Raw genomic sequence first — 26,664 nt, forward strand, 5'->3', positions numbered from 1 at the left:
AAGAAAAAGCAAGAAGATAACCTCTTAAAATCAAGAATAATACGCAGACTTTATAGCCTATCCCATTTTATTATATTTGTTCGTTTGTTTCTCTTATCTTCATTCTTGATATTTTTATTCCTCCTCCAATTTGGTCATTTAACTCTCTGCCGGTCTTACTCTTTCCTCTCCTTGAACTACACTACCCATAAGTGTTACATCTCCCATTATCTTTTCTTTCCTCTTCCTTTCTCTCTATGAGGGTTGTACTCCAAAACCCTTAACTCTCTCTCCTCTTTTTTCTTTTTTCTTCTTTTAGTGGTTCCCTCTTTTTTCTCTCTCTTTCTTTTCTCCCTCTATATTAGTTTCTTCCTTTCTCCTTTACGTCTCCTCTCATTCAAACCTCAATAACAAACAATATCTTATCTGGGACTCAAACATATGTTTGTGGTATTTTGGGGGATTTTTACTTCACCTTTTTAACACACTAGCAGTGCTCCCATCCCTGGCTCTCCATTTTATCTAGTTCTTGTTCCACTAAATACAATAGTAATTTTTTAATTTGTCCCCCCATTTTCCTGTTTCCCTCTTATTCCTCTCATCATAACTCTTACTCAACCAACACCTAAAAGCAAATCATTTTATTCTTGACCCAATTTTTTTTCTTATTTGCTTTTTGTGGGTCCATACGCCCTTTTCTTCCCTTTTTTCTTTTCTTTGTTTTTTTTGCCCCTTTATTACTTCTCCCCAATTCAGGCCCTCCATTACAGGCATTGTTTGTTCTATTTAGTACAATATAATTCACAGTTCACCACAAGATTTTCTTAAGAAAGAGGGGAGAGGAAAGGAGAGAAAAAAAGGAGGGGGGGAATAATTTCCTTTTTTTTTTTCTAAATTTTTATTTTATTTTTCTTTATTTCATTATTAATTTTTTAAAAAAAAAACTTCAATTTTTTTATTTTCTTAACTTTTTATTCTTTATTAAATCTCATTAATACTATCAACAAGACCACCCTCAGATGCCATTAAGGAAGAGAAAATCGAATATCATGGATACAAAAGAAAGAGAGGTAACACAGCTAGATGAGGAAAAATCTATGGAGAAAAAATTTAATATATTGGAAACCTTGGAGCTAAATGACAGAGAATTTAAGATAGAAATCCTAAAAATCCTCCAAGATATACAAGAAAGCACAAAAAGGCAATTTAGGGAGCTCAGAAAAAAACTCAATGAACACAAAGAATATATTTCCAAGGAAACTTAAACTATAAAAACAAATCAAACAGAGATGAAAAACTCAATTCACAAGCTGAAAAACGAGGTAACAAGTTTAGCTAATACAACAGGCCAAATAGAAGAGAGGATTAGTGAAATAGAAGACAAGCAACTTGAGGCACAAGAGAGAGAAGAAAGAGACTCAAAAATTTAAAAAAGTGAGATAGCCCTACAAGAATTATCTGACTCCATCAAAAAGAATAACATAAGAATAATAGGTATATCAGAGGGAGAAGAGAGAGAAAATGGAATGGAGAACATACTCATACAAATAATAGATGAGAACTTCCCAAGCCTGTGGAAAGAACTAAAGCCTCAAATTCAAGAAGCAATCAGAACTCCGAGTTTTCTTAACCCCAACAAACCTACTCCAAGGCATATCATAATGAAATTGGTAGAAACCAACAGCAAAGAAAAAATTCTCAAGGCAGCCAGGGAAAAGAAGAATACAACATATAAAGGAAGGCCCATTAGATTATCATCCGATTTCTCAGCAGAAACTCTACAAGCTAGAAGAGAGTGGACCCCAATATTTAAAGTCCTGAAAGAGAGGAACTTTCAGCCACGAATACTATACCCATCAAAGCTATCCTTTAAATATGAAGGAGAAATAAAAAAATTCACAGATACAGAAAAGATGAGGGAATTTATCATCAAAAAACCCCCACTCCAGGAATTACTAAAGGGGGTTCTCCAATCAGATACAAAGAACAAAGAAAAACAAAGCCACAAGTAAAAGCTCCAAGAAGAACACAATAAAACCAAACTTAAACTGTGACAACAACAAAAAGAAAGGGGGGGGAGAGGATGGAGATTAACAGTAGCAAAGGACGATGGAGTGCAAAAGTACTCACAAAATAGTGCGCTACAATGAACAAGGTAGGAACCCTTTTCATTACTTAAAGGTAACCACCATTAAAAAACCACCACAGAAGCACATGAGATAAAAAAAGATAGCAACAGAGGAAAGATGTATGGAATACAACCAAATAAAAACAAAAGATAGAAAAATGAAAGACAAGGATCAAACAAGACACAAAACTAACAGAAAGCAATATATAAAATGGCAATAGGGAACTCACAAGTGTCAATAATTACACTAAATATAAATGGATTAAACTCACCAATAAAAAGGCACAGAGTATTAGAATGGATTAAAAAAGAAAATCCAACTGTATGCTGCCTACAAGAAACACATCTAAGTAACAAGGATAAAAACAAATTCAAAGTGAAAGGCTGGAAAACAATACTCCAAGCAAGTAACATCCAAAAAAAAGCAGGCGTAGCATTACTCATATCAATGCTGACTACACGACAGCAAAAGTACTCGGAGACAAAAATGGTCATTTCATAATGGCTAACGGGACACTGAATCAAGAAGACATAGCAATTCTTAATATATATGCACCAAACCAAGGAGCACCAAAATATATAAGACAGCTACTTATTGACCTTAAAACAAAAACTGACAAAAATACAATCATACTTGGAGACCTCAATACACCGCTGACGGCTCTAGATCGGTCATCCAAACAGAGAATCAACAGAGATATAGTGGCCTTAAACAAAACACTAGAGCACCTGGATATGATAGACGTCTACAGGACATTTCATCCCAAAGTGACTGAGTATACATTTTTCTCCAGTGTACATGGATCATTCTCAAGAATTGACCATATGTTGGGCCACAAAAACATCAGCAAATTCAGAAAAATTGAAGTTGTACCAAGCATATTTTCTGATCATAAAGCCTTGAAACTAGAATTCAACTGCAAAAAAGAGAAAAAAAATCCCACAAAAATGTGGAAACTAAACAACATACTTTTAAAAAATGAATAGGTCAAAGAAGAAATAAGTGCAGAGATCAAAAGATATATACAAACTAATGAAAATGACAATACGACATATCAGAATCTATGGGATGCAGCAAAAGCAGTGATAAGAGGGAAGTTCATATCACTTCAGGCATATATGTATAAACAAGAGAGAGCCCAAGTGAACCACTTAACTTCACACCTTAAGGAACTAGAAAAAGAAGAACAAAGACAACCCAAAACCAGCCGAAGAAAAGAGATAATAAAAATCAGAGCAGAAATAAATGAAATAGAGAACAGAAAAACTATAGAAAAAATTAATAGAACAAGGAGCTGGTTCTTTGAAAAGATCAACAAAATTGACAAACCCTTGGCAAGACTTACCATGGAAAAAAGAGAAAGAACTCATATAAACAAAATCCAAAATGAAAGAGGAGAAATCACCACGGACACCGTAGATATACAAAGAATTATTGTAGAATACTATGAAAAACTTTATGCCACTAAATTCAACAACCTAGAAGAAATGGATAAATTCCTAGAACAATACAACCTTCCTAGACTGAGTCAAGAAGAAGCAGAAAGCCTAAACAGGCCTATTAGTAGAGAAGAAATAGAAAAAACCATTAAAAACCTCCCCAAAAATAAAAGTCCAGGCCCTGATGGCTATACCAGAGAATTTTATCAAACATTCAAAGAAGACTTGATTCCTATTCTACTGAAAGTCTTCCAAAAAATTGAAGAAGCAATACTTCCAAACACATTTTATGAGGCCAACATAACCCTCATACCAAAACCAGGCAAGGACTGCACAAAAAAAGAAAACTATAGACCAATATCTCTAATGAATACAGATGTTAAAATAGTAAACAAAATACTAGCAAATCGAATACGACAACATATTAAAAAGATAATACATCATGATCAAGTGGGATTCATCCCAGAATCTCAAGGATGGTTCAACATACGTAAAACGGTTAACGTAATACACCATATCAACAAAACAAAGAACAAAAACCACATGATCTTATCAATAGACACAGAAAAGGCTTTCGATAAAATAGAACACAATTTTATGTTTAAGACTCTCAACAAAATGGGTATAGAAGGAAAATATCTCAACATGATAAAGGCCATATATGATAAACCATCAGCTAACATCATATTAAACGGCACTAAACTGAAGGCTTTCCCCCTTAAATCAGGAACAAGACAGGGTTGTCCACTCTCTCCACTCTTATTTAATGTGGTACTAGAGGTTCTAGCCAGAGCAATCAGACAAGACAAAAAAATAAAAGGCATCCATATCGAAAAAGAAGAAGTAAAGGTATCATTTTTTGCAGATGATATGATCCTATACATCGAAAATCCCAAAGAATCCACAAAAAGACTACTAGAAACAATAAGCCAATACAGTAAGGTCGCAGGATACAAAATTAACATACAGAAGTCAATAGCCTTTCTATATGCCAACAATGAAACATTTGAGAACGAACTCAAAAGAACAATCCCCTTCACGATTGCAACAAAAAAATAAAATACTTAGGAATAAACATAACAAAGAATGTAAAGGACTTATATAATGAAAACTATAAACCATTGTTAAGGGAAATTGAAAAAGATATAATGAGATGGAAGAATATACCTTGTTCTTGGTTAGGAAGAATAAATATAATCAAGATGGCCATATTACCCAAAGCAATATACAAATTTAATGCAATTCCCATCAAAATTTCAATGACATTTTTAAAAGAAATGGAGCAAAAAATCATCAGATTTATATGGAACTGTAAAAACCCCCGAATAGCCAAAGCAATCCTAAAGAAAAAGAATGAAACTGGGGGCATTATAATACCTGACTTCAAACTATATTATAAGGCCACGACAATCAAAACAGCATGGTATTGGCAGAAAAATAGACACTCAGAACAATGGAACAGAATAGAAAACCCAGAAATAAAACCACATATATATAGTCAAATAATTTTTGATAAAGGGGCCAACAACACACAATGGAGAAAAGAAAGCCTCTTCAATAAATGGTGCTGGGAAAACTGGAAAGCCACATGCAAAAGAATGTAGCTGGAGTACAGTCTGTCCCCCTGTACTAAAATGAACTCAAAATGGATCAAAGATCTAAACATAAGACCTGAAACAATTAAGTACACAGAAAAAGACATAGGTACTAAACTCATGGACCTGGGTTTTAAAGAGCATTTTATGAATTTGACTCCAATGGCAAGAGAAGTGAAGGCAAAAATTAATGAATGGGACTACATCAGACTAAGAAGTTTTTGCTCAGCAAGAGAAACTGATAATAAAATAAACAGACAGCCAACTAAATGGGAAATGATATTTTCAAACAACAGCTCAGATAAGGGCCTAATATCCAAAATATACAAAGAACTCATAAAACTCAACAACAAACAAACAAACAATCCAATAAAAAAATGGGAAGAGGACATGAACAGACATTTCTCCCAGGAAGAAATACAAATGGCCAACAGATATATGAAAAGATGCTCATCTTCGTTAGTTATTAGAGAAATGCAAATCAAAACTGCAATGAGATACCACCTCACACCTGTTAGATTAGCTTATTATTAATAAGACAGGTAATAACAAATGTTGGAGAGGCTGTGGAGAAAAAGGAACCCTCATCCACTGTTAGTGGGAATGTAAAGTAGTACAACCACTATGGAAGAAAGTATGGTGGTTCCTCAAAAAACTGAAAATAGAATTACTTTATGACCCAGCAATCCCTCTACTGGGTATATACCCCAAAAATTCAGAAACATTGATACGTAAAGACACATGCAGCCCCATGTTCATTGCAGCATTGTTCACAGTGGCCAGGACATGGAAACAACCAAAAAGCCCGTCAATAGATGACTGGATAAAGAAGATGTGGCACATATACACTATGGAATACTACTCAGCCATAAGAAATGATGACATCGGATCATTTACAGCAAAATGGTGGGATCTTGATAACATTATATGAAGTGAAATAAGTAAATCAGAAAAAAACAGGAACTGCATTATTCCATACGTAGGTGAGACATAAAAGTGAAACTAAGAGACATTGATAAGAGTGTGGTGGTTACGGGGGGGGGAGGGGGGAGAGAGAGAGGGAAAGGGGGAGGGGGAGGGGCACAAAGAAAATTAGATAGAAGGTGACAGAGGACAATCTGACTTTGGGTGATGGGTATGCAACATAAGTGATCGACAAGATAACCTGGAGTTGTTATCTTTGAATATATGTATCCTGATTTATTGATGTCGCCTCATTAAAAATAAAATTATTAAAAAAAAAAAAAAGAAATAAAGAGACCAGTAAAGAAAAGTACAATTAAACTATACCTAAAAGACAGTATAAATGTATTTTTTATTGCAACTCTTTCTCCCTCCTATATGAAGACAACTGTATAAAGCGACAGCTATAAAACTATGTTGATGGAATTATAGTGTAAAAAAATACAATTTGTATGACAATAAAAGCACAAAGGAAGGGAAAGGTAATGAACCCATATAGATGGCAAAGTTTTGTACACTATTGAAATTAAATTGGTATTAATCTGCAAAAGATTAGTAGAAGTTAACTGTAATACCCAGGATAACCGCTATAAAAATACCTTTAATAAATATAGTAAAAGAAATAACAAGGGAAGTAAATTGATAAACTAAAGAAGTATATACTTAATCAATTATAATAAATGTAAATGAATTAAAATACTGCAAACAAAAAATTTAGAAACTGGAAGAATGGATGAAATAAACAAGGGGGACTCTGACTAAAATAGCACTCAAGGCCAACTTCAAGGCCATGGAGCCCAGTAGGGTCACTGACACAGAGATGGACAGGCTGAATGGTTGTCATTCATGTTCTCAAACTATGATTCTTCTTGGGCTATAGAACTCCAATCCTATAAAATTATGTTCTTATTTAAATGTATCACTTTAAACTTCAAGGTTATTACCTGGTCCCAATATCCTGGAACTTGATAAGAAAATGCATGGCATTTTGCAAAATCATTTTGTAAACTTCAATCATATTTTCTAGAAACATTCTTCTTTCCAGATTGTAAGAATTCTAACCTGTTTAGACTATTTTACAGGGAGACTCAGACCCTGCCACCACCTCAAAAAATATCTGCCTATCACTCACAAACCTGTTCAGTGGGCTCTGTTGGCTTAACAATTTAATTTAGCCTCTGAGAGTTGAGCGCCATTGCAAAGCTGAACATTTTCACTGCATGATTCTCCTTCCAGGTAACTGATTCAAAAACATCAACTATAGCCATCCCCAGGGCTAGCACCTGGAGACCCCACTCTTTACTCTTCTGTGTTCCGTCTCCTGTCGCTCTGTCCTTCCTTGTTCAATCTCCTATGAAGGCCGGGATCCTTGTCTTGTTTACTTACCTTTCCCATGCCTGGTACAGGGCAGGCACTCGGGATCTAACAGACAACACATCCTAGTGACCTGAATCCTTAATTAACCACAGGAATGAAATCCCATCAAAAAGCTTTCATTAACTCTAAAACATTAGAGCACCAATTACACTGTGTTCATACGGTTACTTATGCCTTAAAGAATTCTAGACTAATCAAACTACAGACAAATATATAGCACATCACTGGTAAATTAGGTTTATTGCTAATTTTTATTTTTGACTTTTTAAAAAAACTTACTTACTGATTTCAGAGAGACAGAAACAGTATGTGTCCTGACCAGGGATCGAACCCACCACCTTTGCATATCAGGACAAATGCTCCAACCAACCCAGCTATCTGGCCAGGGCAGTTTATTGTTATTTTTTAAATGTATCTTCACCCTTCCTTAGAATGAAATATAATCTGTCTCTTTAGAGATCCTCAGGTAGCCTGTGAAATGTCTCCACGGGTCATTCTGCAATATGAACACTGACACACTAGCTCTGGAAATTAGGTGTGAATATTTACTACTCTTTTAACTTAATACTTCTGAAATTATTAACTTCAAAAATAATGAAGCAAACAGAAACTTTTTTAAAGGGCCTCAATAAAGATCAAGATCAAAATCACTTGGTCTCTCTTCATCTAAGAATTAATATTCCAGTTTCTCTTCTCCTTTTGTAATTACAGACATTCTGTATTTTTTTTTTCTGGCTAATTTCTGGTTTGCACTACACCTGCTGTACTTTGAGAGAAAGGGAACCTCACTAAAGATGACAACTATAGTGCCCTACCCGAGCACGGCAGGGGGGCCTCAGGAAAGCCCAGGCCGGGGCGCAGGCCACCACAGGAGCGTGGGCAGGTACTGCAGCTGTCTTCAGACAGCGCCGTGGCTCTCGACTTTTTTGCTGCAGGCCAGCACTTACTCGCCAGCACACTCACGGCCAACTGTGGCTGCTGCAGTTCAACAGAGCATCCAGAATCTCGGCTACACTTTCTGAACCATCGCGATTCCCTTAGATTACAGACTCCCTCACACTGCGTAGTAGGAGTCCTATTCCCAGGTTTGGTCTTCTTGATCTTGATGCAAAATTAACTTGTAATCCAATATCTTTTAAAATAAAGTTTCTTTTTCCTGAGTTCAGCTATTACGTAAATGATACCTATCCTACCTGGCGGAGGAAGAGAGAGGGGAGAAACAGGAAAAGGGGAGGCGTAGCTCAGAACCCTAACCTTGCAGACAGTTTTGATTTACAGAGAGCATTTGATTGCTAGGGTAAAGGGAGAAACACCAGTTAAGAGGCAGACTTTTTTTCTTGCATGTTAGAATTTGTATTTTAAAATCAGAGTTAAAGATGCATTAAATATAGCTAAGACAAAAAGAAAGATTGGATAGTCCTCCAAGTCTTGTGCCTCCTTGCTTATCTGCAGCCGAGAAGTTAAATGACTCGTGCAAAGTGAGCTAGGAAGGCTCGAGCCCAGATCAGACTCCGGTCTCCCGACTCCTAACCCAGCGACCTCCACTCCCACGCCAGAGAACCCCTCAGGCCGGAACCAATTCCTAGAAAGAGGGGGCCTTACCGAGGGGCATAATGGAGAGGTATTTGCCGCGAAACTTGCTGGTGATTTTGATTTCCTGACGCAACGTCCAGCCATTTTTGGACTCGGCATGGTGTGCAGCGGCGGGGGGGTGATGACTCACCTTGAAGAAATCAGTGATTCAAATTAAGAAGGAAGGAAGGACAAGGAAAAGGTACTGCCCATTAAGCGGTGATGAACACCTGGAATCCACACCTGACATTCCTATACCCACAGGTGCGGAAGCCCTGAGGGAAAACCCGGCAGCGCGGGTGGCAGGGCCTGGAAGCTCCACAAACACGGCACCTGGCGGTGGGGGCGGGGGCGCAACCGAAATAATCGTGCCTTTCCTCAGAAAGGAAACGCGTCCCAGTGCTGAGGTGCCTTTACCTGCTCACAGAGGGAGCGGTACCCATTCTCCTCTAATCGGTCCAGCTCGAAGGTCTCCCCGAGGAGCGGGTTGAAGGGCTTGCTGGTGCGGGAGACGGTAGTGGAGTAGGAAGACACGGTGAAAGCTGCAATATAACAGAGCTGCTCTAGAGAGTTCTCACACTTGGCAGCTCGGTCTAACAGCTCATGGTATTCCAGGTCTTCAGTAAGGCGCTGAAGCATGGATAAGGGCTCATTAAAGTTCACCTGTCAAGAAGAAAACAGATATAAAAACTTTGCCCACACATCTGTAAGAGACAATTTAATTGTTCTGCAGGTGGAAAAACACAGAGTTGTCGCGATGAGAAAGCTGGTCTCTGGGAAGAGGACTTCTGCTCGGCAGAGCAGCTGTAAGATGTAACCTGCAAGCAGCCCATCTCCCTGGGCCTCTGTTCCTGTCAGTGAGTGGTACCCACTCCCGTTTCCATCTCCATCGCTGACAACAGCGGAGATGGAAAGCACACCTCTGCTGCTCGTCACTACATATGCAAAGTCATCAATGCCTCACACAGAGGGGCCATCTCAAAGTTACTGAATGAATGAACGAATGAATGAATAGAAGAGGCAGTGGATTTTGGCACACCTATACCCAGAGAGGACGTTAGGTATTTCACATTCTTAAAGGAGGAAAGAAGAGGTAGTGACTTAAACACAGGCATGTTCTGGCCAGGGCAATGAAAACATGACCAAAATTAGCTTCCACTCCTAGACTAGATGATCGCTAAGAATCGGTCCAGTTTCACACCAGGCCAGGATTCTGACTTCTTAGCTCTGAGGCTGCAGTCATTTTTTGGATTTGGTGTGTGCTCTTGATGGGAGCAAAGAGGGGACTGTGAGTGTTTTCATTTTTCAAATTTTAGAGCCAACTTGGGCACTCAAGCCCTGGACATCTGTGTGCGCCGCTGGGGAGATGCTCCCTCGTTGTTCATTCCCTTTCCCATCCCACAAATACTTACTGAGCCCTCATGTGTGCCAGACCCGATGCTACTCACTGGGTATAGAGACAGAAGCAAAAGAGACATTGTCTCCCCAGCTTAACACAGTGTTACCAATTGACTCTTTGGAGTTTAAGATGACATTGTATTTCACAATATGCTACAGAAACAGAGTTCTGGTTTCTAACCTAGCCCACAAACTTTATCTGCAATACAGCTGAAAAGGCCTGGATATCACTAGCCTGAGTTCTGAGTCCAGAGGGCCGAGGAAGGTAAACAAAAATTTCCTTTCTCGTGAATGGAGCTAACTAGCCTAAAGCAATATTTCAGATTAACAAACCAAATACAAACAATGCCTTTTGTACAGTTCACCTTTTCCCTACATTTTTGTCCAGCCTCCTATCTGCCAATCCCTGAGCCACAGACATCCCTCATATTTCCTCTCCTCCCAATAAAATATTTTATAATTTTCACTATAATAAACTTTAAAAACAAAGTATGAAAGAAAAATTTACTTGAAATGCCATCCACCAACAATAACCATTATTAATATCAATATTCTTTTTAGTTTCTATGCATCTGTACATTTCTAAGTAATATACTAGAGCCTGCTTTTTCTCTGAGGAATGTACCAAGCATTTCTCTGTGGGAATTTCCCCGAGAAGACAGAGCCACAGAACAGACAAGAGAATACTCCTCTTCTGGGACACAGGACCTAGCCTTCCTCAACCAAACCGCGTGGTTGGCCGAGAGAGGGCACTGGGACAAGGCACTAACACATGGACAGGGCAACAGGCCGATAACCCTTTCCTCACAGAGGGTGCTCATAACCACACCAACCAATCCCTCGCTCGCAGCGCTCTCGGCGATACTAATACTTGCAGACACTCCGAGGAGAACTGGGCTGGACCCGCTAGACAGACCCTCACCGCCTGGGCCTTCAGCGATCACTGCTCTTCACACAGGGCCCTGACCCCAGCTGTTCTGGGACCCACACTTTCTCTTAAAGGGCCAAGCTTTTCAAATCAGTCATCTGATCACTCAGAGACCTCACAGGGAAACAAGTGAATCTGAACTTAAAAGTTGGAGGGAGCAGGGAATTAGGTAGAGCTGATGAAGAGCTGGCAGCCCAAAGACGAGCTAGAGAGTAGCAACAGCAGGAAGCCAGAGCCAGTGCTGAGCTGAAGGGACAGAAGGCAGCAGTGGCGTTGCTGAGACCTGGAGGCATCTGGCAAGAGCTAAAATCCCTGTATGTACCCTGGGGTTTCTCCCTTCCTCCCTACCCTGAACTCTTCCTGGTGTCCGGCATCGGTGGAGCCCTGCCGGATGCCAGACCTGGAAGCCCAAGAAACAGCCTGGAGGAGCCATCTTTTTCCTGTGACACAGCACAGAGCGGGGAAGGGCAAGGACGGGACCTGCAGGCAAACAGGCGCGGGACTGGACTGCACGTTCCTGGTGGCAGAGTCAACAAGGAACTAATGGTAAAGGAGGAGCAGAGGTCACCTGTACAGAAGCTGGTGCCAAGCAGCATCTGCACTGCTGAGGCTGCCAAGACCTGCCTCTCCAGCCCACCTTCTCAAGGAAGCAGGCCAGTGGGGCATCTTCTTAGGCCCCCAGTGAACTATTTTGTTTCTTCAATGTGCTTACTCACAGCCTTTTCTGCAGGTCAGCATTTTTCTAAGAGAAACCCTACACACGTACATGTAAATCTGTTTGCCGAGACCCAGTTAACTGATCACGTCAACACTGGCTGAGGGGTACACATGTGCCAGGCACTGGCAAAGCCTCGAGGTCAGAACTCCGAGCAGACACAGTCCCTGGCCATGAGGAATGCAGTCTATGACCACTGGTCCACAGCCCCACGTGGGCAGGAGAATGCGGTATTCTGTACGCCACGTACCTGCCGCAGGGCAGAGCCTGCAGACACCCTCCACGGCCCAGTTTCCTTCCTCCTATGAGAAGTAGAACCTCCAACTGTTGACTAGGTGATGCCACCAAAAGTAGAAGTTTTTTCATTGCCCGCCTCTACCCCAGCCAGCTACAGCCGTGTAACTGAGTTCTGGCCGAAGGGATTCAAGTGAAAGGACTTCTGCACTGTCCAGGAAGCAGCCCTTTTCTCCCTCCTTCCTGCTGGCCGGAACGAACCCCTGGTGGCCCGGACTGGGGCAGCCACGCGAGACTTAGAAACTGAGGGTACAGGCGTCAGAGCAAGAGGACAGAAGAGTCGGGCCCAGACTCTGCAGAGTACGGTACCAGCCCTGAACCGCCTACGTCTGGACTTTAACATGAGAGTGAGGTAAGCTAATATTTGTTTAAGGCAGGGCTTGACCAGACTTCTTCTGTAAGGCTAGACAGTAACTATTTAGGCCTTGAGGGCCTTATAGCCGCTGTCACAACCATTCAACTCTGCCCTGGTAGGATGAATGCAGCCACAATAGGCAATCATGTGAGTGTCACTGTGTTCCCATAAAACTTCATGGACACTAACACCTAAATTTCATGTAATTCTCATGTTATAAAATATTACCCACCTTTTGATTTTTTTCAATTAAATATAAAAAAACTGAAAGTTATATAATCTTATTAACCAATGTCAACCTAATAAATTTAATAATAAAACACACACTACAGTTAGCTTGCAGGCTACACAGATGGCCAGATTCAGCCCGAAGCCCATAGTGTGCAGACCTGGTTTAAACCAGTATGCTCTGAATGTTCGTTCATTCGAATGTACACCTAACTGACGTGCTGGTCTACCACCAGACGGATACTGGGTGCTCGTTCAGTCAACGCCTGTGGGACAAACAAGCAAGCGCTGCCCCTGCCCAGGCATAAACGATGCCACCTGCTGGAGCACAGGAGAGAAAAGTTCTCCCTGGACCAGACGCATGCATGGAGCTGTGCAGAAGAAATGACACTACAGCTGACTCCTGAAGCAAAGGGCGTTCAGCGAAAGAAAAGTGGCCAGGGTGGTGGGGCGCTGCTGAAACTCCGAGCAGAAAGAGCAGCATGTGCAAATGCCCTGAGGAGGAAGACAACAGGATGCCTCTGAGTACCTGAGGGTCACTCCCAATGGCCAGACACCACACGTGTGTGGGCATAGCCTTGGACTCGCACAGAAGTGTAAAGCCCACCAAGAAATCTGGTCCCTTCTCAAAACCAAAAAGATCTAGTACAGATTTTAAGTTAAGGAGTGACACGACTGCATTTTCTATTTTAAAAATATGACTTTGGCAACAGTGTGGACAGACTGGAAGGGGAGCATGACTGGTGGCAGGGAGGGCAGTCTAGGCACCACATTCACCCTGGTGATGATCCTCACCTTGGTTGGACCGAACTGGTTTTGCTTCTATACTCCCCAATCCTTTGTATGTACAGTACTTCAAACAACACTACCATAGAAAATAATATACTTTACCTGTTGTCATGCCTGTCTCCTTTAAACGACATACTTTGTGAAAACAGACACTATTATTTTGCACCGCTAGTATAGGAATCTGCTCTTAAATAAACTAATGAACAAATGCATCTGATTCTGGGTGATCTGGGGACACACCAGCCCCACAGCCCAAACTAAAGTGGATCATTTTAAGGGATAGTATGTACCTCTAAGGTAAAGACCATGCCACAAATGGCCACACTAGTGGGTGGGGCGGATGTGGGAGAACCTCACCGGCATGGGGATCTTAGAGAGTTCTTTTCCAATGCAATTCTTCATGATGCTCCACAAATTGAGGCTATAGTTTGGCTTGTACGGTATTCTAGTTCTCTTTTCCTTCTTGGTCTCTTCCAGCTGATGTTTGTACTAAGAACAAAAACAAAACCATTCAACCTCCACAACGAACTGAAAACCAGGTACTTATAACCTTCCCTTCCCCCCTGCTAAAAAATAAAATAAAAATCACTACTTCCAGTTACTCTTAGTGCTGCACTAAGAGTAAAAAGCCTTGGGCATCACGCCTCCAGTCCCTCACTTCAGATCACTCCCAAGTAAGAGGTACCTGCTCATCAAGGCTGATGTCACTACTGGCTCCACTGATGTTGCTTCCCGTACGTCTACACGGATGGAAAACACAGGAGAATTAGAACAAAGACCCGAACTTGAGCCTGGTTCTCGCCATGTCCCTACAAAGCAGAATGCTAAACACACCGCACAAACTTATTTACAGGTGAGCAGATGACAGAATAAAATATGTATGAATTAAAACATCTCTGGTCAACCTGTTCAGGTAAAAATGCTGCCAGTTTTGCACTTACTTAAGGAAAAGAACCTTACATACATCTCAGTAAACACTGACAACTACGAGAGTCCAACTAAAATATTTCCTCTGAAAGATACGTTTATTCTTATTGGGAGTCAAAGACAACTTACTTGTGGCCCAAATTTTCAGGCATGGTGATGATCTCGGGAGCATCAAAAAATTCATTCTCGTCATCCTCATCACTCATGTCGCCTTTGCCAGAGCAGCACTGATCTACAAGGGAAAAGCCTTATTTACCTACTTTGGCTGCATTTACCAAAACCTGACACAGCAGGCTCTCTTAAATACTCATCACAAGCACAGGAACAAACAGTAGAAAGCAGTGGAAAAGCTGGAAGAAATAAGCAGCTCCAAGTGCGTTTCACAGGAGTCACTGGTATTGGAGAACCTGCAGGTCCTTCGAACTGCGGAAACGACGCGGCCCCTGGGAACAGAGCGCGCAGGCGCAGTCTCACCTTTCACGGAACCCGCACTGCCGGGCGTGTTGGCCGGCAGCACCGTGGCTCCTCGGAAGGCCCGCTCCAGGTGATTGTGCTGCTTTGCCAGCTGCTCCAAGGTCTCCTCCAGCCGGATACGCTGGTCTCTTTCGTACTGTAGTGACTTCTGCCACTTTTTACTGTGTGTCTGGGCCAACAAAAGGAAATCTCTGCAGGCCTGCACGGAAAAGAGTTAACATGTGTCACATCGACTCCACTAGTCGGGGACACCCCTCAGTCCTCTGTCAGCCCATTAAGTAACCGTACTCTGGGAACCTGAACAGGCAGATTACAATGAAAGACTTCCCCCGTCACTCCACACAGTCAGGGACGGCCAGCTCATGATGCAATGAAGGTCAACTCCAGAAAGAAAAAGGAGCATGGCTGTCACGGTCCTACACTTTCTTGCTCATGAGGACATAAGGACCAACCAAATGCCACAGGAGCAGTAAACCTAGGCAAAGTATTCGTGCCAACCACACAAAGGGCAGCTATGTGAACTGGACTGAAAGAAAAAAAATCTATTGACTGAAAGATGAGGAAAAGCATGGGAGGACTGCTTTCAACCAGTTCTTGACGACACTGAAATCTACTGACTGAAAGATGAGAAAAAGCATGGGAGGACTGCTCTCAACCAGTTCTTGACGACACTGAAATCTACTGACTGAAAGATGAGGAAAAGCATGGGAGGACTGCTCTCAACAAGTTCTTGACGACACTGAAATCTCCCAAAGCTGAGTCAGACACTGAAAGCAGAGAATCTGCACTGAATTAGACCAAGAACAGGGAAACGTGATTTGTTTTTATGTTGGTCACTAAGAGAAACAACTGACCATAAAAATTAGAAATCTACCTGAGCAAACAAAGAAAGGCTCTAGAGACAAAATACAAATCAATCAGTCCCTTCACTGGCTCCCCACAGGGCCCGGGACCCAGTCCTAACTCTGGGTGTGAATATAGGGCCCTTCATAGTAGGGCTACCACCTGCCTCTACCCTGCTCCCCAGCTCCGGCACCCTCCCAGGGACTCACACTGAACTGTGCACCACTGCCTGGCCCCAGGTCTCCTTCAGGCCTGCCTCTCACCACACACGCTACTCACCCCGCCTAGGATGCCCTCGACTGCCCCTTCTCTCTACCTGGCCAAGCCTTCCTCACTGTTTAAAATCTATGGCAAAGGGTACTCTTCTGGGCCCTGTCCCCCAGCTGCCTAGGCAGCGGGTCTCTTCTCCACACTCCCACTGCACTGGCCGGGCTTCTGCTCTACACTAGCCGCAGCGGCATCGCCTCGCCCCTCACTACTCGCAGTCTCGGTTTATAATTAATTCACATACATATATCTTCAGCTCCTAACTTAGCTGCTTTGTACATAGTAGGGGCCGGATGAAGTTTGCTTAATAAATAAATGGAAAAATGAGGCAATGAAATCTTAAAATTCAACGTCCTGTTCTACAGAAACCACAAGGTAAATAGAATATCTACACCCATAGTTTCAACTATTGCCTACAGGCTAATTAATGACTACGGAATCAGTAACTCCAGCTCCTGCTCATGGAGCTTCAGATCAGAACATCCGCTTGCCTATTTAGCGGCTCAGAGTAACTTCAAAATCTGTGGGTCCCTAGATGAGCTTGTTCCCTTTCTGACTCTGCTTCTCCCTGTGGTGTCTCTCAGGCCCTTCCCCCAGCCCAAGCCAGAAAGCCAAGAAGCATCCTTGATTCTGAGTGGTTAGTCCTCCCCACATCCAATAATCAAGTCTTACCGGTTCTTCTTCAGTATTTCTGGAATGTGCACCCCTCTCCGTCCTCCATACTCAGAGGCAGTACCGAGCACATGCACTGGAGCTGGACCACTGGCGCTCCAATCACAGCTCCACCTCACTGTCCAGCTATGGAATTCTGGGCAAGTATTGAACCTCTCTGTGCTTCCCCTTCCTCTCCTGTCAACAGCGGGTGGCAATAGTAACTCCCACAAAGAGCTGTTGCTTTACATGGAAAGCATGTGGAGCCACACAGGCTCATAGCAGGCACTCAGTAAGACGTTAGCTATTCTATTAAACTGGCACCAATACTGACCCTCCCTCCTTTACTGCACTACTGCCAGACCCCTTTAGTTTGACCTGCGCCTCCTCCCCCACACTCACTTCCTCTCCAGCCTTGTTCCACTAACAGTCAGTCGCCAGCAGTTCCCAGACTTTGGGGGAGAGGGAGGGATCCATCTATGTCACACCTCTACCTGGATCACCTCTTCTCCTTCACTTCCTTCTAATGATATTGATCACAACTAAAATCTAGTGAAAGACAAATTACATGTCAGGCATTTTGCTGAACACTTTATACCAATTATCTTATAAGAGCCTTTCAATAACCTCGTGAGCGGCTTACTAGTATCAGCACCATTTACAGAAAAGGCACTGAGGTCACAGAGTAGGAGGGCTGGCCTGGGTTCTATAGAGTTAACCGGGCAGCTGGACTTTAGGGCCCTAGGCGCTATACTGCCTTTTTTCATAGCAAAGCTCTCTCTGGTCTTTCAGAATTTAGTTGAATTCTAAATTCTCCTAATCTGAGCTAAACACTTCCCTACACCATAGGAGCCTGTGCTCATTTCTGTCATGCACTTGGTTGGCATAGTCCATAATGATCTGGTTACTTCCCGGTCCCCTCATTAGCGAGGAATCTCCCTGAGGGCAGGGATCACACCCACATTTGTTTTATAGCCCCTAGCATAGCACCTAGAACACAGAAGGTACTAAACAGATGTCCACTGAAGTAGCAAATAGATACACTAGCAGTATCCTTGGTCAGATTCACTTTGTTAGTAAGAAAAGTTACATCCTAAGAAACTGAGTGAAATGTAGTCTCCTTTGCTATAAGTGCCCCTTTAGAGAAGTGATGTGCTAGGGTGGTAATTTCTAATATGCATATGACAGTTAAGGCCTTGCCACCCTCACCTAAAAGGTACAAAGGAAACAATACGGATACAAAATGTCTTTTAAGCAACAACCAGCTATGAAAGGGGTTCAGGCAGTGCACTAAGGGAGAAGAGAATCAGACACAACTTTCCTCTGGCTGCCCAGTAATCACTCCCTTGGACACAAACTCTGGACTCTTACAACAGGAAAGAATGACCCGAGGAACAAAGATGAGCACAATGTCAAGAGAAAGTCCACACTAAAGTTTCAGATTTATGAGAAATTTTTCAATCAAGAGGTGTTTAACTTAATGCATTTTCACATCAAAAGTAGAAAAAAATTGTCATAGAGCCGGGCATTCACCTGGCAGGGGTAAAAGGCAGTAACACTCGTGATCCTGAGTTGTTCTGTTACTTATTCACAATTGATTGACTGACCTGTACTATTGGTAAGAGGAACAGAAAAGCAGGCACAGTCACTAAGAAGCGCACAGTTTGGAAAAACAGCACGCGACCAGACATAAGACACTGTCAGTGCTGATGGGCAGGAGTCCTGGACACAGTGGCTCTTCCTGTGGAGGACAAAACAACTTCTTCTCTCCCTTCTGTGAACCAGAGCTCTGAAGAAAGTGCTCCACACTTCAGAAAGTGATTGAGAATAAAGGTTATCACAACTCTCTATTAAGTAATGAAGGGGTTTTAAATGGCCACAGGGAGGACCTCAGATCGCCAGGAGCCATGGGAGCCCCAGCGCCCTAAGCAAATGTTCTATTACCACTCCCCCAAGAAGGGAAAACCTGGCCTACATGAGTCATTTCATCCCATTTAGTAAGGTTAGAAAAAACCCCGCATAGGCCCCCTCACAGAGTCGCCTCTGACTTGCGTTATGAAATGTCTTCTAGGGTTCTCAGGTGGAAGGTGCTAAAACAACCTGCCAGGTGGGAACTGGTGACCAGCAGAGGAAAACAGCATTGTTCACACCACGTATTCTATCATGCCGGTTGCGCAAGGTCTGAGACCCGCCACAGACGTCAGTGGCGTTCTGGCTTCCCTGACAGCCTGCAGTGGCAGTTGTCCACAGACCACCAACAGTCACCACGGTGGAAGTCCTGGGGAGGCGGAAGGGCTGGCCTCTTCTTTTTAAACAAAAAGTGCCCAAAGCTGAGTGTTTTGTCTTACCACCCAAAATGACCCCTGACAATAAGCAGTAAAAACGGAACAACTAGTATTACAATGTTCTCACTAGTTCTTGATATAGACCCCACAGTAGGCCAGAATACACTGCAACATAGGCATCAGACTCCAACTTAAAGCTCAAAGAACTTCAAAGTAAAAAGAATCCATGAGATCTTTTAGTCCCAACAGATCAAGTTAGCTCAACATAAATAAAAGCACAGCCCAGAGAGGTTCAGGCATGCAATGAGCATCGATCGCCACCAGATGTTCTGCAGGCTGCAGAGGCAGGGCTGGACCTCCAGACTCCTGCCTAACCCTCAGCTGGGCAGTGTCCTCCTGAGCACTGAGCAGGGCGTGGGCGTCATTTCACCTGTGCAGCCCGCTCTATTGCATGCAACAAACAACGTAACTTAAAGCCCTGAGCAGGCGAGCAGGACCTCATGTTCTGTGCTTTCACAACTGCAATTGCCCAGCATTTGGGAAGAATTCCATTTGAAAGAGGGAGAGTCAAAAGCACCAGGCGCCGCCGGCACTCACATTGATCATGGCGTTGGAGGTGATGCGGAACAGCGTGGCCCGCTCGTTGACCTGCTTGATCTTCTCGCTGCTCTCGGCCGGCAGCCGCAGGCTCTCCAGCTCGCTGAGGGAGCGCTGCAGTGCTGTGCCGTGCTTGGCGATCAGGTCGTTGCATGTGCTCAGGTCCTCCACCTTGCTGGACAGCGTCCGGAGGGTGTTCTGCAGCTCCGTCTTGTCAGTTTGGGAGACAGACTCTTCATCTCCTGACTCATCTGCAGAAGCAAAAGGCCAGGTACTGATTCCAGACCTGGACCCTGCCTGCTCTACCGCAACCAAGCTGACCCTCCTCCCACTGTGCATTCTGACCAGCGGACAACCTCTCCACGGAGCGGTCTGCAGCCCACCTGTATCACAGACACTGGGAGTTCTGACAGGTCCAGCTCTCTGGCCCCGCCCCAGAGACTCTGATTTGCCTCGTGTGAGACAAGGCCCAGGAACCTGCATTTCAAATAAGCTGCCCAGGCCATTCTGATGCACACTTATGTTTCGGAACCTAGAGGACAGGATGGAGAAGCTAAGTGGCTCCTCCATCTTTGAATTACTGAGCCTTTAAACTCCACTGCGAGGGTTCCGTTTCAGTCCCAGCAGACCACTACTACAAACCCACTATCACTTGTGGGATGATCGGTGGGCCTTGTGTGAAATGGGCTGAGACTCAGTCTAGCTCCCAGTAAACAAAGTCCACATCACCAAAGACATCATTATTTTATCTTTTCTGAAGATGAGAGGGAGAACAAAAAGTTTATTTTTCTGCCACCGCTGCACTGAAAGCAATGCAAGGTCTTCTGTCAAATGACTCTCCAATAATAAGTCAAGTAGAAGGCGATGCTGTAACTCTTGCTACCAGTTTGCACTTAACACCTCTGTCACTGAAAAGTGCTTTTCCAGCAGAGTCACTTCCTTTGGGGGAGCTAACATCAGCATTAAGTCAAAACAAAGAAACTAAGAAAAGGCCTGACCTAGCTGCTAGACAGAAGGCAGGGCCAAAGTGAAAATACTTCTTACCAAAAACTTTACACAACAGTGACTCTTCCTTTCCCTGCTTAACAAATAGTTAATGTGGTCCTGGTTGGCTCAGTGGTAGAGTGTCAACCCGGGCATGTGGATATCCCGGGATGATTCCTGGGGAGGGCACACAGGAGAAGCAACCATCTCTTTCTCCCTCCCCCCCTTTTCCTCCTGCAGCCATGGCTTGGTTGGAGAAGTTGGTCCCAGGTGCTGAGGATGGCTCCATGGCCTCACCTCAGATGCTAAAATAGCTCGGCTGCTGAGCAATGAAGCAATGGCCCCAGACGGGCAGAGCATCATCCCCTAGTGGGCTTGCTGGGTACACCCTGGTTGGGGCACATGTGGGAGTCTCTCTGCCTCCCCGCTTCTCACTTAAAAGAAAAAAAAAATAGATAGTAAATATGGTATGGGAAATGATGGAGTAAGAAAAACAGCAGATGAACAAAAGTCCACAGGTGATCATCTTGGTCAGCCATAAGTAAACAAGCTCAGTATGATTAAACTATCAACATCTAGGGCGGGAGAATTCCTACCACTTTCATTGAAGAAAAATCCAAACCTAATTAGATTGCTCTTTGTTAGTGAAACTAAGATAACAGAATGAAGATCTTTCATAGAAAATATCATGTATGTTTTTGTCAGTCTATGAAGATTATTTCAACTCAACTAACAAACAGTTAAGCAAGATGATTTCAGGAGAATATAAAAAAGTAAGGATAGATCCAAATTGTGAGCTGCAATCATCCTAAGACTGATCTATAGCAATAAAATAATTATTTCTCAATATTGTAAGACAGTCAACTGGCATTAAAAGCCAAAGGACAACTATTTCCGCCTGTAGGACACTGACCTCACCATCAGCACTAGCGACATTCTGGGCCAGGGCCCCCTCTGTCGGGGCTGTCGTCTGCACTGCAGGCTGAGCAGCCTTCCAGGCCTCTGCTCATGACGGGCCAGTGGCACCACCAGTACTCAACTGGGACAAGAAAAATGCCTCCAGACATTGTCAAATGTCCCCTGCAAGGCAGAATTACCCTCACAGTACTCGAGGAAAAATACTGCATGATGACCAGAAGCCTGAGACATTTAAGAGATTCTTGGTAATTACATGACAATAGGGATAAATAAGGTTAGTGCATAAGATGAGCAAGTGAGAATTTTCCCAGATAGAGCGCTCTTTGCTTCCTACCGGATTCTGCCAGCATCTTCACAGCCTTGGCCTTGGCCAGCTCCAGGGCCGTCACCCAGCGCTGCCGCTCCACTTCTGAGCTGGCCTTCAGGTGGTAGGTCTGAGCACCCCCATTGGAGATAATGAAGTTGCAGGAGTCCTCCACAGTGATGTTGGCTGTGGCGAGGTTGATAGTTCCACGGCAGGTGTGTCTCATTTCTGCCTTTGACCTGAAGTAACGAGACAGACACTAAGTAGAAAGCTAATGGGTGGTTTGGCCTTGATCACATTCCATTTCTTTTCATAACTGTAAGGTTTCTGAAGATACAGTAGTCTTAGGAAGGAGCAAGTTCTAATATCTCCCTCAAATGGAACCCTAAAATTTAAGAAACAATTAGTAGGGATTTCCTTTCCAAGCCTAAGTGTTGTTTCTGAGTCAACCTGTACTGCTCCGACGTTCCTCTCACCCTTAGCTTTTTCAAGAGAGGCTTCACTGAAGAATAACGACAAACAATATAAGCTCAGCAATTTTAAGTGTACAATTCAGTGAGTTTTGACAGATGCATATAATTGTGTAACCACCTCCACAATTAAAATTTAGACTATTTCTATCACCCCAAAAGTTCCCTGATGCCCTTTTGCAATAAGGAATTATTTTTATTTATAAAGTTATAGTTATAAAATAGTGCTTTATAAACTCATGCAACATAATTTCATACAACAGTCTCATTCCCTAAGAGAAAGAAGAGCTCCATTTTACACGTATTGAACAACCCTCCTCTCAACCGAAACTCAGCCCAAATGAGACCTGTCACATTACGCTTAGAATTGTATTGCAGAACTGTAAGACACACTTAGATGTTTAGAGTATTAAATACTGACTACAGCTCAGATGATAATGAAACAGGAATAAACAGCTTTCTGTGGGAGAAAAGAAAAGTATCCCTAAGAATCACCAGGTGGTCTAATCTTTCTGGACTATGTTCTTTCCGAAGGCCCACTGACCTCTATTGGTGGGAACTCCTAAGCCATCCTATTAATAGCAAGGAGAGATCCAGTAAATCTGTTCTCAGAGGACTGGCTATAAAAAATTTTGCCATCTCTACTGACTGACAGTTCTATTCATAGGCTAACTTTTGAACTTTACAGCACTGCTTGGTGACAAGCTCCAAGGGACTGCACATAAGACATCAAGCTGCGAGCATGGCTGGGTGTACAAACTGCGCTGATTCCCCACCACCTGCTGGCTATGCCCTGGGACATGCATGTTGAGACCACAGTTCTCCCTGACCAACTTGGAACACAGAGAGGTCAAAGTCCTCTGCCAACTGCCACAGTGCAAAGCGGAGCCACTTCCCTTTCCCTGGAGCCAAGTGGCCAAACACACCTGGCACATGCCGAACTCCTGCATGCCAGGAATGACACAGACCGCCTCCAGAAAGTAAGAGTTGGTATGTTTGAGAAAGTTGGTTTGCTGTGCTTGGGAAGACAGATTTACTATTGTTCAATTTGTCACGTGAAACTGGTTTTTCATCTTCAAATGCACAAACGAGCAGTATGGGATGTCTGGGCGTGGGGGTGGGGTGGGTCTCAATGGACTGGGCCACTTTCCATCCCCTGCACCTGCCACAGTGTAATGTGAATCCCTGTTTCTACTATTCTTCCCTCCCCTCCCCCCACCACAAGCTTCAGTTACATTATGAATAATGCAGGCCAAATACAGACCCACGGCTGACAGCCTGCTCACCCTTGCTTTCTACTCAACCACGCTACAATGTGTTGGTACTTTTCACAAGTCACTTCCCAGGTACCTCTCTGCCTGTTCAGCTTCATGAACTAAAGAAGTTTCTCAAATCACATAAAGTCTGTAGCCATCTTAAAAACCCAAAGGCACCCTGGGAGTAGAGTAAGTCAGGCTTGATCTCGGAGCACTTGGATTTGGGAAAATACAGCGATAAGTATAAATGATTATTATAGAAGCTGGAAAAAAAACATTTTCAGGACACAAGGTAAGTTCTTTAGGCACTACAGTATTAGGTGGTATTTTCTGGCTAGAAATTTCTTCCCTGAAAAGGCCAGTTGGAACAGTAATCCAATCTCTAGAAGCTAGCCAGGAAAACTAATACAATGGGGCTGTCACGATGTGTCTGGGAGAGCTGGGATTCTACACTGGGTTTTAAGTAACTGGCCATCTGTGTAACTGGGTAAAGAAGAACAGGATATGTAAAAAGAGGGATGCGATGTTGCCAAAGCCTATTAGGACAGTCCGTGAGGGGATGGGTCGAGGAAGTAAATGATCTCAGTTAAAAGGAAAACAGCAGTTTGTAAAAGGAAAGGACAGGTTTTGCAAGCATGAAAAGCAAGAGGAATGACAGCTTATTTAAATAACTCTAGGGAGATGGAGACCAGAAGAACACTAACATATTGGTAGGCAGTCCCTCACAGCGTGATTTTGAGGGTAGTGTATAGACCTGATAACTCTGAATCCTGTTGCTTGGTTGGTTTGTGGGTGGGACTATCTTAGCTGGCAAGGAAAGGCTCATGGCATATTTCCCAATATGCGGTTTGGTATGTTTTGGAAGGAGTTTTATCTGTGGTCAGACAGGTACCACTAGCTCTTTGAGAGAGAAGTCAAAAGTGATTACAAGTACCTGAAGAGAAAACAACATATAAGTTATTAAGGTCCAATCAAGACCAATACTGATCAAGAATCAACTGGCTTGGAAAGTAGATCTGATAAGAACTTGGATGAGGAAAAATTATCATACTTTAAGGCCCTTGCTGATAAACAACTTTTGAAAATGGGGAATCAGTGTTAATAGTGAAAGCCAAATTAGGCTATGAATCAACTGAACATTAGAATGATGGTCAGTTTATTAGGTAAACATAAACTTGAATAGGGGAAAAGCTTTAGAGCAGTGGTTCTCAACCTTTCTAATGCCGTGACCCCACAATACAGTTCCTCATGTTGCGGTGACCCCAAACCAAAAAATAATTTTGGTGGCTACTTCATAACTGTAATTTTGCTACAGTTATGATTTGGAATGTAAATACCTGATATGCATTATGTATTTTCCGATGGCTTTAGGCGACCCCGCTGGGATCGCGACCCACAGGTTGAGAATCGCTGCTCTACAGCAAACTAAATTAAAAAAATTTTTTGATCTAACCTAAAGTCCTGGATAAGTCATTAGAAGGGTTTTAAAATTAAAATTATTTCTGAATATAAAAATTTAAGTGATATACACAACTATTCACAATTAACATCACCTACGCAGTGAGGATGCACTAAGGCATTTTCCACCATTCCTGAATTCAAATGACCTCCAACTCCCACCTTCAATTTTCTCTTAAAATTCTCTAAGAGTCAATACAGTGGAGTGAATAGATAATCATTCACCCTAACTGTCCTGGTGGCAGAGTGACTACCGGCAGAGAAAAGAAACAGAGTGAGCTGCAATTAACAAGTGCTGTGTTCCAAATAGGATGATCTTCATAAAAAGATTTAGATTAGAAATGCCTTTATACTAAGCAAAGTCTCCCTTAAAGGAGACTTTTATATAGTGTATTTTGTATAAAATAAACATAGTAACCATGATCTATAAACTGACTTGCAATTGGTACCTAATTATCTGTGTATCTGATTCATGTAACACTAACCTGTGTTTTAGGTTATGTTGGTGTGAACAGAACTACTTTCAAATCCCAACTCTTCAAGACTTTGGGAAGATTGCCCAAGCTACTTCTCGGTATCCTCACCAGGAAGATGGGAATTATCTCCTAATTCACAGGGTTACTAGGAGTCAAAAATAAAAAATACTCTATGTAAAACACCTATACAAACTGTTTAGCCCTCAGAAACAGTTTATGCCCTGTCCCCAAACCCAGTATCTTAACCTCTCTATCTTTAGTAACATGAATGGCCAAAAGCATGTTATGTTATGGCAAGATTGTGAGTCACCATAAATCTATATTAAACATTCCAAAACACACATCGTTGAACAGAAGTAATTATACCCAAGACATTGATTCTTCTTTTTATAAACTGACACCTAACAAACCAGAGACCCCAGAAATACTACTGCATAGAAGACTTAATCATTCCCATGGGAGGAGGTGGAAGGAGCAAAAATAAAAGCAGTCTGGGAATGCACATCTTCATTCTGAGCTGTCTAGGAGAAAGCGTTCTCGATCTTGGAGATAAAGAAAGAAGATGGGACAGGCACATAGGCCACCCTGTGCGCAGTGTCCTTGTGCCTGAATGTGGAGAGCAAAGGCGGGAACATCGGGGCTGCTAATAACCTTGGAATTTGGAGACTGGGCACAAACTGCTAAACCTTGGGACTTTTACTGTAAGTTCCTTGGGAGCAGTGCCTGGGCTTAGGTATCCTGTATGTGCCCCTGGACACCTACAAAAGCGCCTTCCTTGCAGAATTAATCACTGCACCGATGGGCTGGTGGAAACATAATGGAAGAATAGACGCTCTTCAAACTGGAAAGGCCAGGCACCGAGGGGGACGGTATGGCACCAAGGATGGGTAACCCAGGTGGAGAGGTAAGTCAGTCCTAGAGAGCATTCACTCTCCGTGATGGTGGGCTCCTGCCGCGGCTGTCAACGCGCGCAGGTGACGAAAAGGGGCTCGG

At 43.0% G+C, this 26,664-nt stretch overlaps 1 protein-coding gene across 1 annotated transcript in view; it reads right to left on the reverse strand.

The window, feature by feature from the left end:
- Positions 1-26,664, reverse strand: part of OSBP (oxysterol binding protein) — a 40,967-nt gene that overhangs the window by 13,209 nt on the left and 1,094 nt on the right. The window contains exons 2-9 of the mRNA XM_066251608.1: positions 22,042-22,250; positions 19,806-20,056; positions 15,163-15,361; positions 14,818-14,920; positions 14,447-14,501; positions 14,119-14,250; positions 9,472-9,717; positions 9,085-9,205 (exon numbers count right to left, since the gene is read on the reverse strand). Of these exons, the coding sequence (XP_066107705.1) occupies positions 9,085-9,205; positions 9,472-9,717; positions 14,119-14,250; positions 14,447-14,501; positions 14,818-14,920; positions 15,163-15,361; positions 19,806-20,056; positions 22,042-22,250 (1,316 nt within the window). The remainder of the gene's footprint in view (positions 1-9,084; positions 9,206-9,471; positions 9,718-14,118; positions 14,251-14,446; positions 14,502-14,817; positions 14,921-15,162; positions 15,362-19,805; positions 20,057-22,041; positions 22,251-26,664) is intronic.

This window comes from Saccopteryx bilineata, chromosome 1 (genome assembly GCF_036850765.1).
Source record: "Saccopteryx bilineata isolate mSacBil1 chromosome 1, mSacBil1_pri_phased_curated, whole genome shotgun sequence".
Taxonomy (NCBI): domain Eukaryota; kingdom Metazoa; phylum Chordata; class Mammalia; order Chiroptera; family Emballonuridae; genus Saccopteryx; species Saccopteryx bilineata.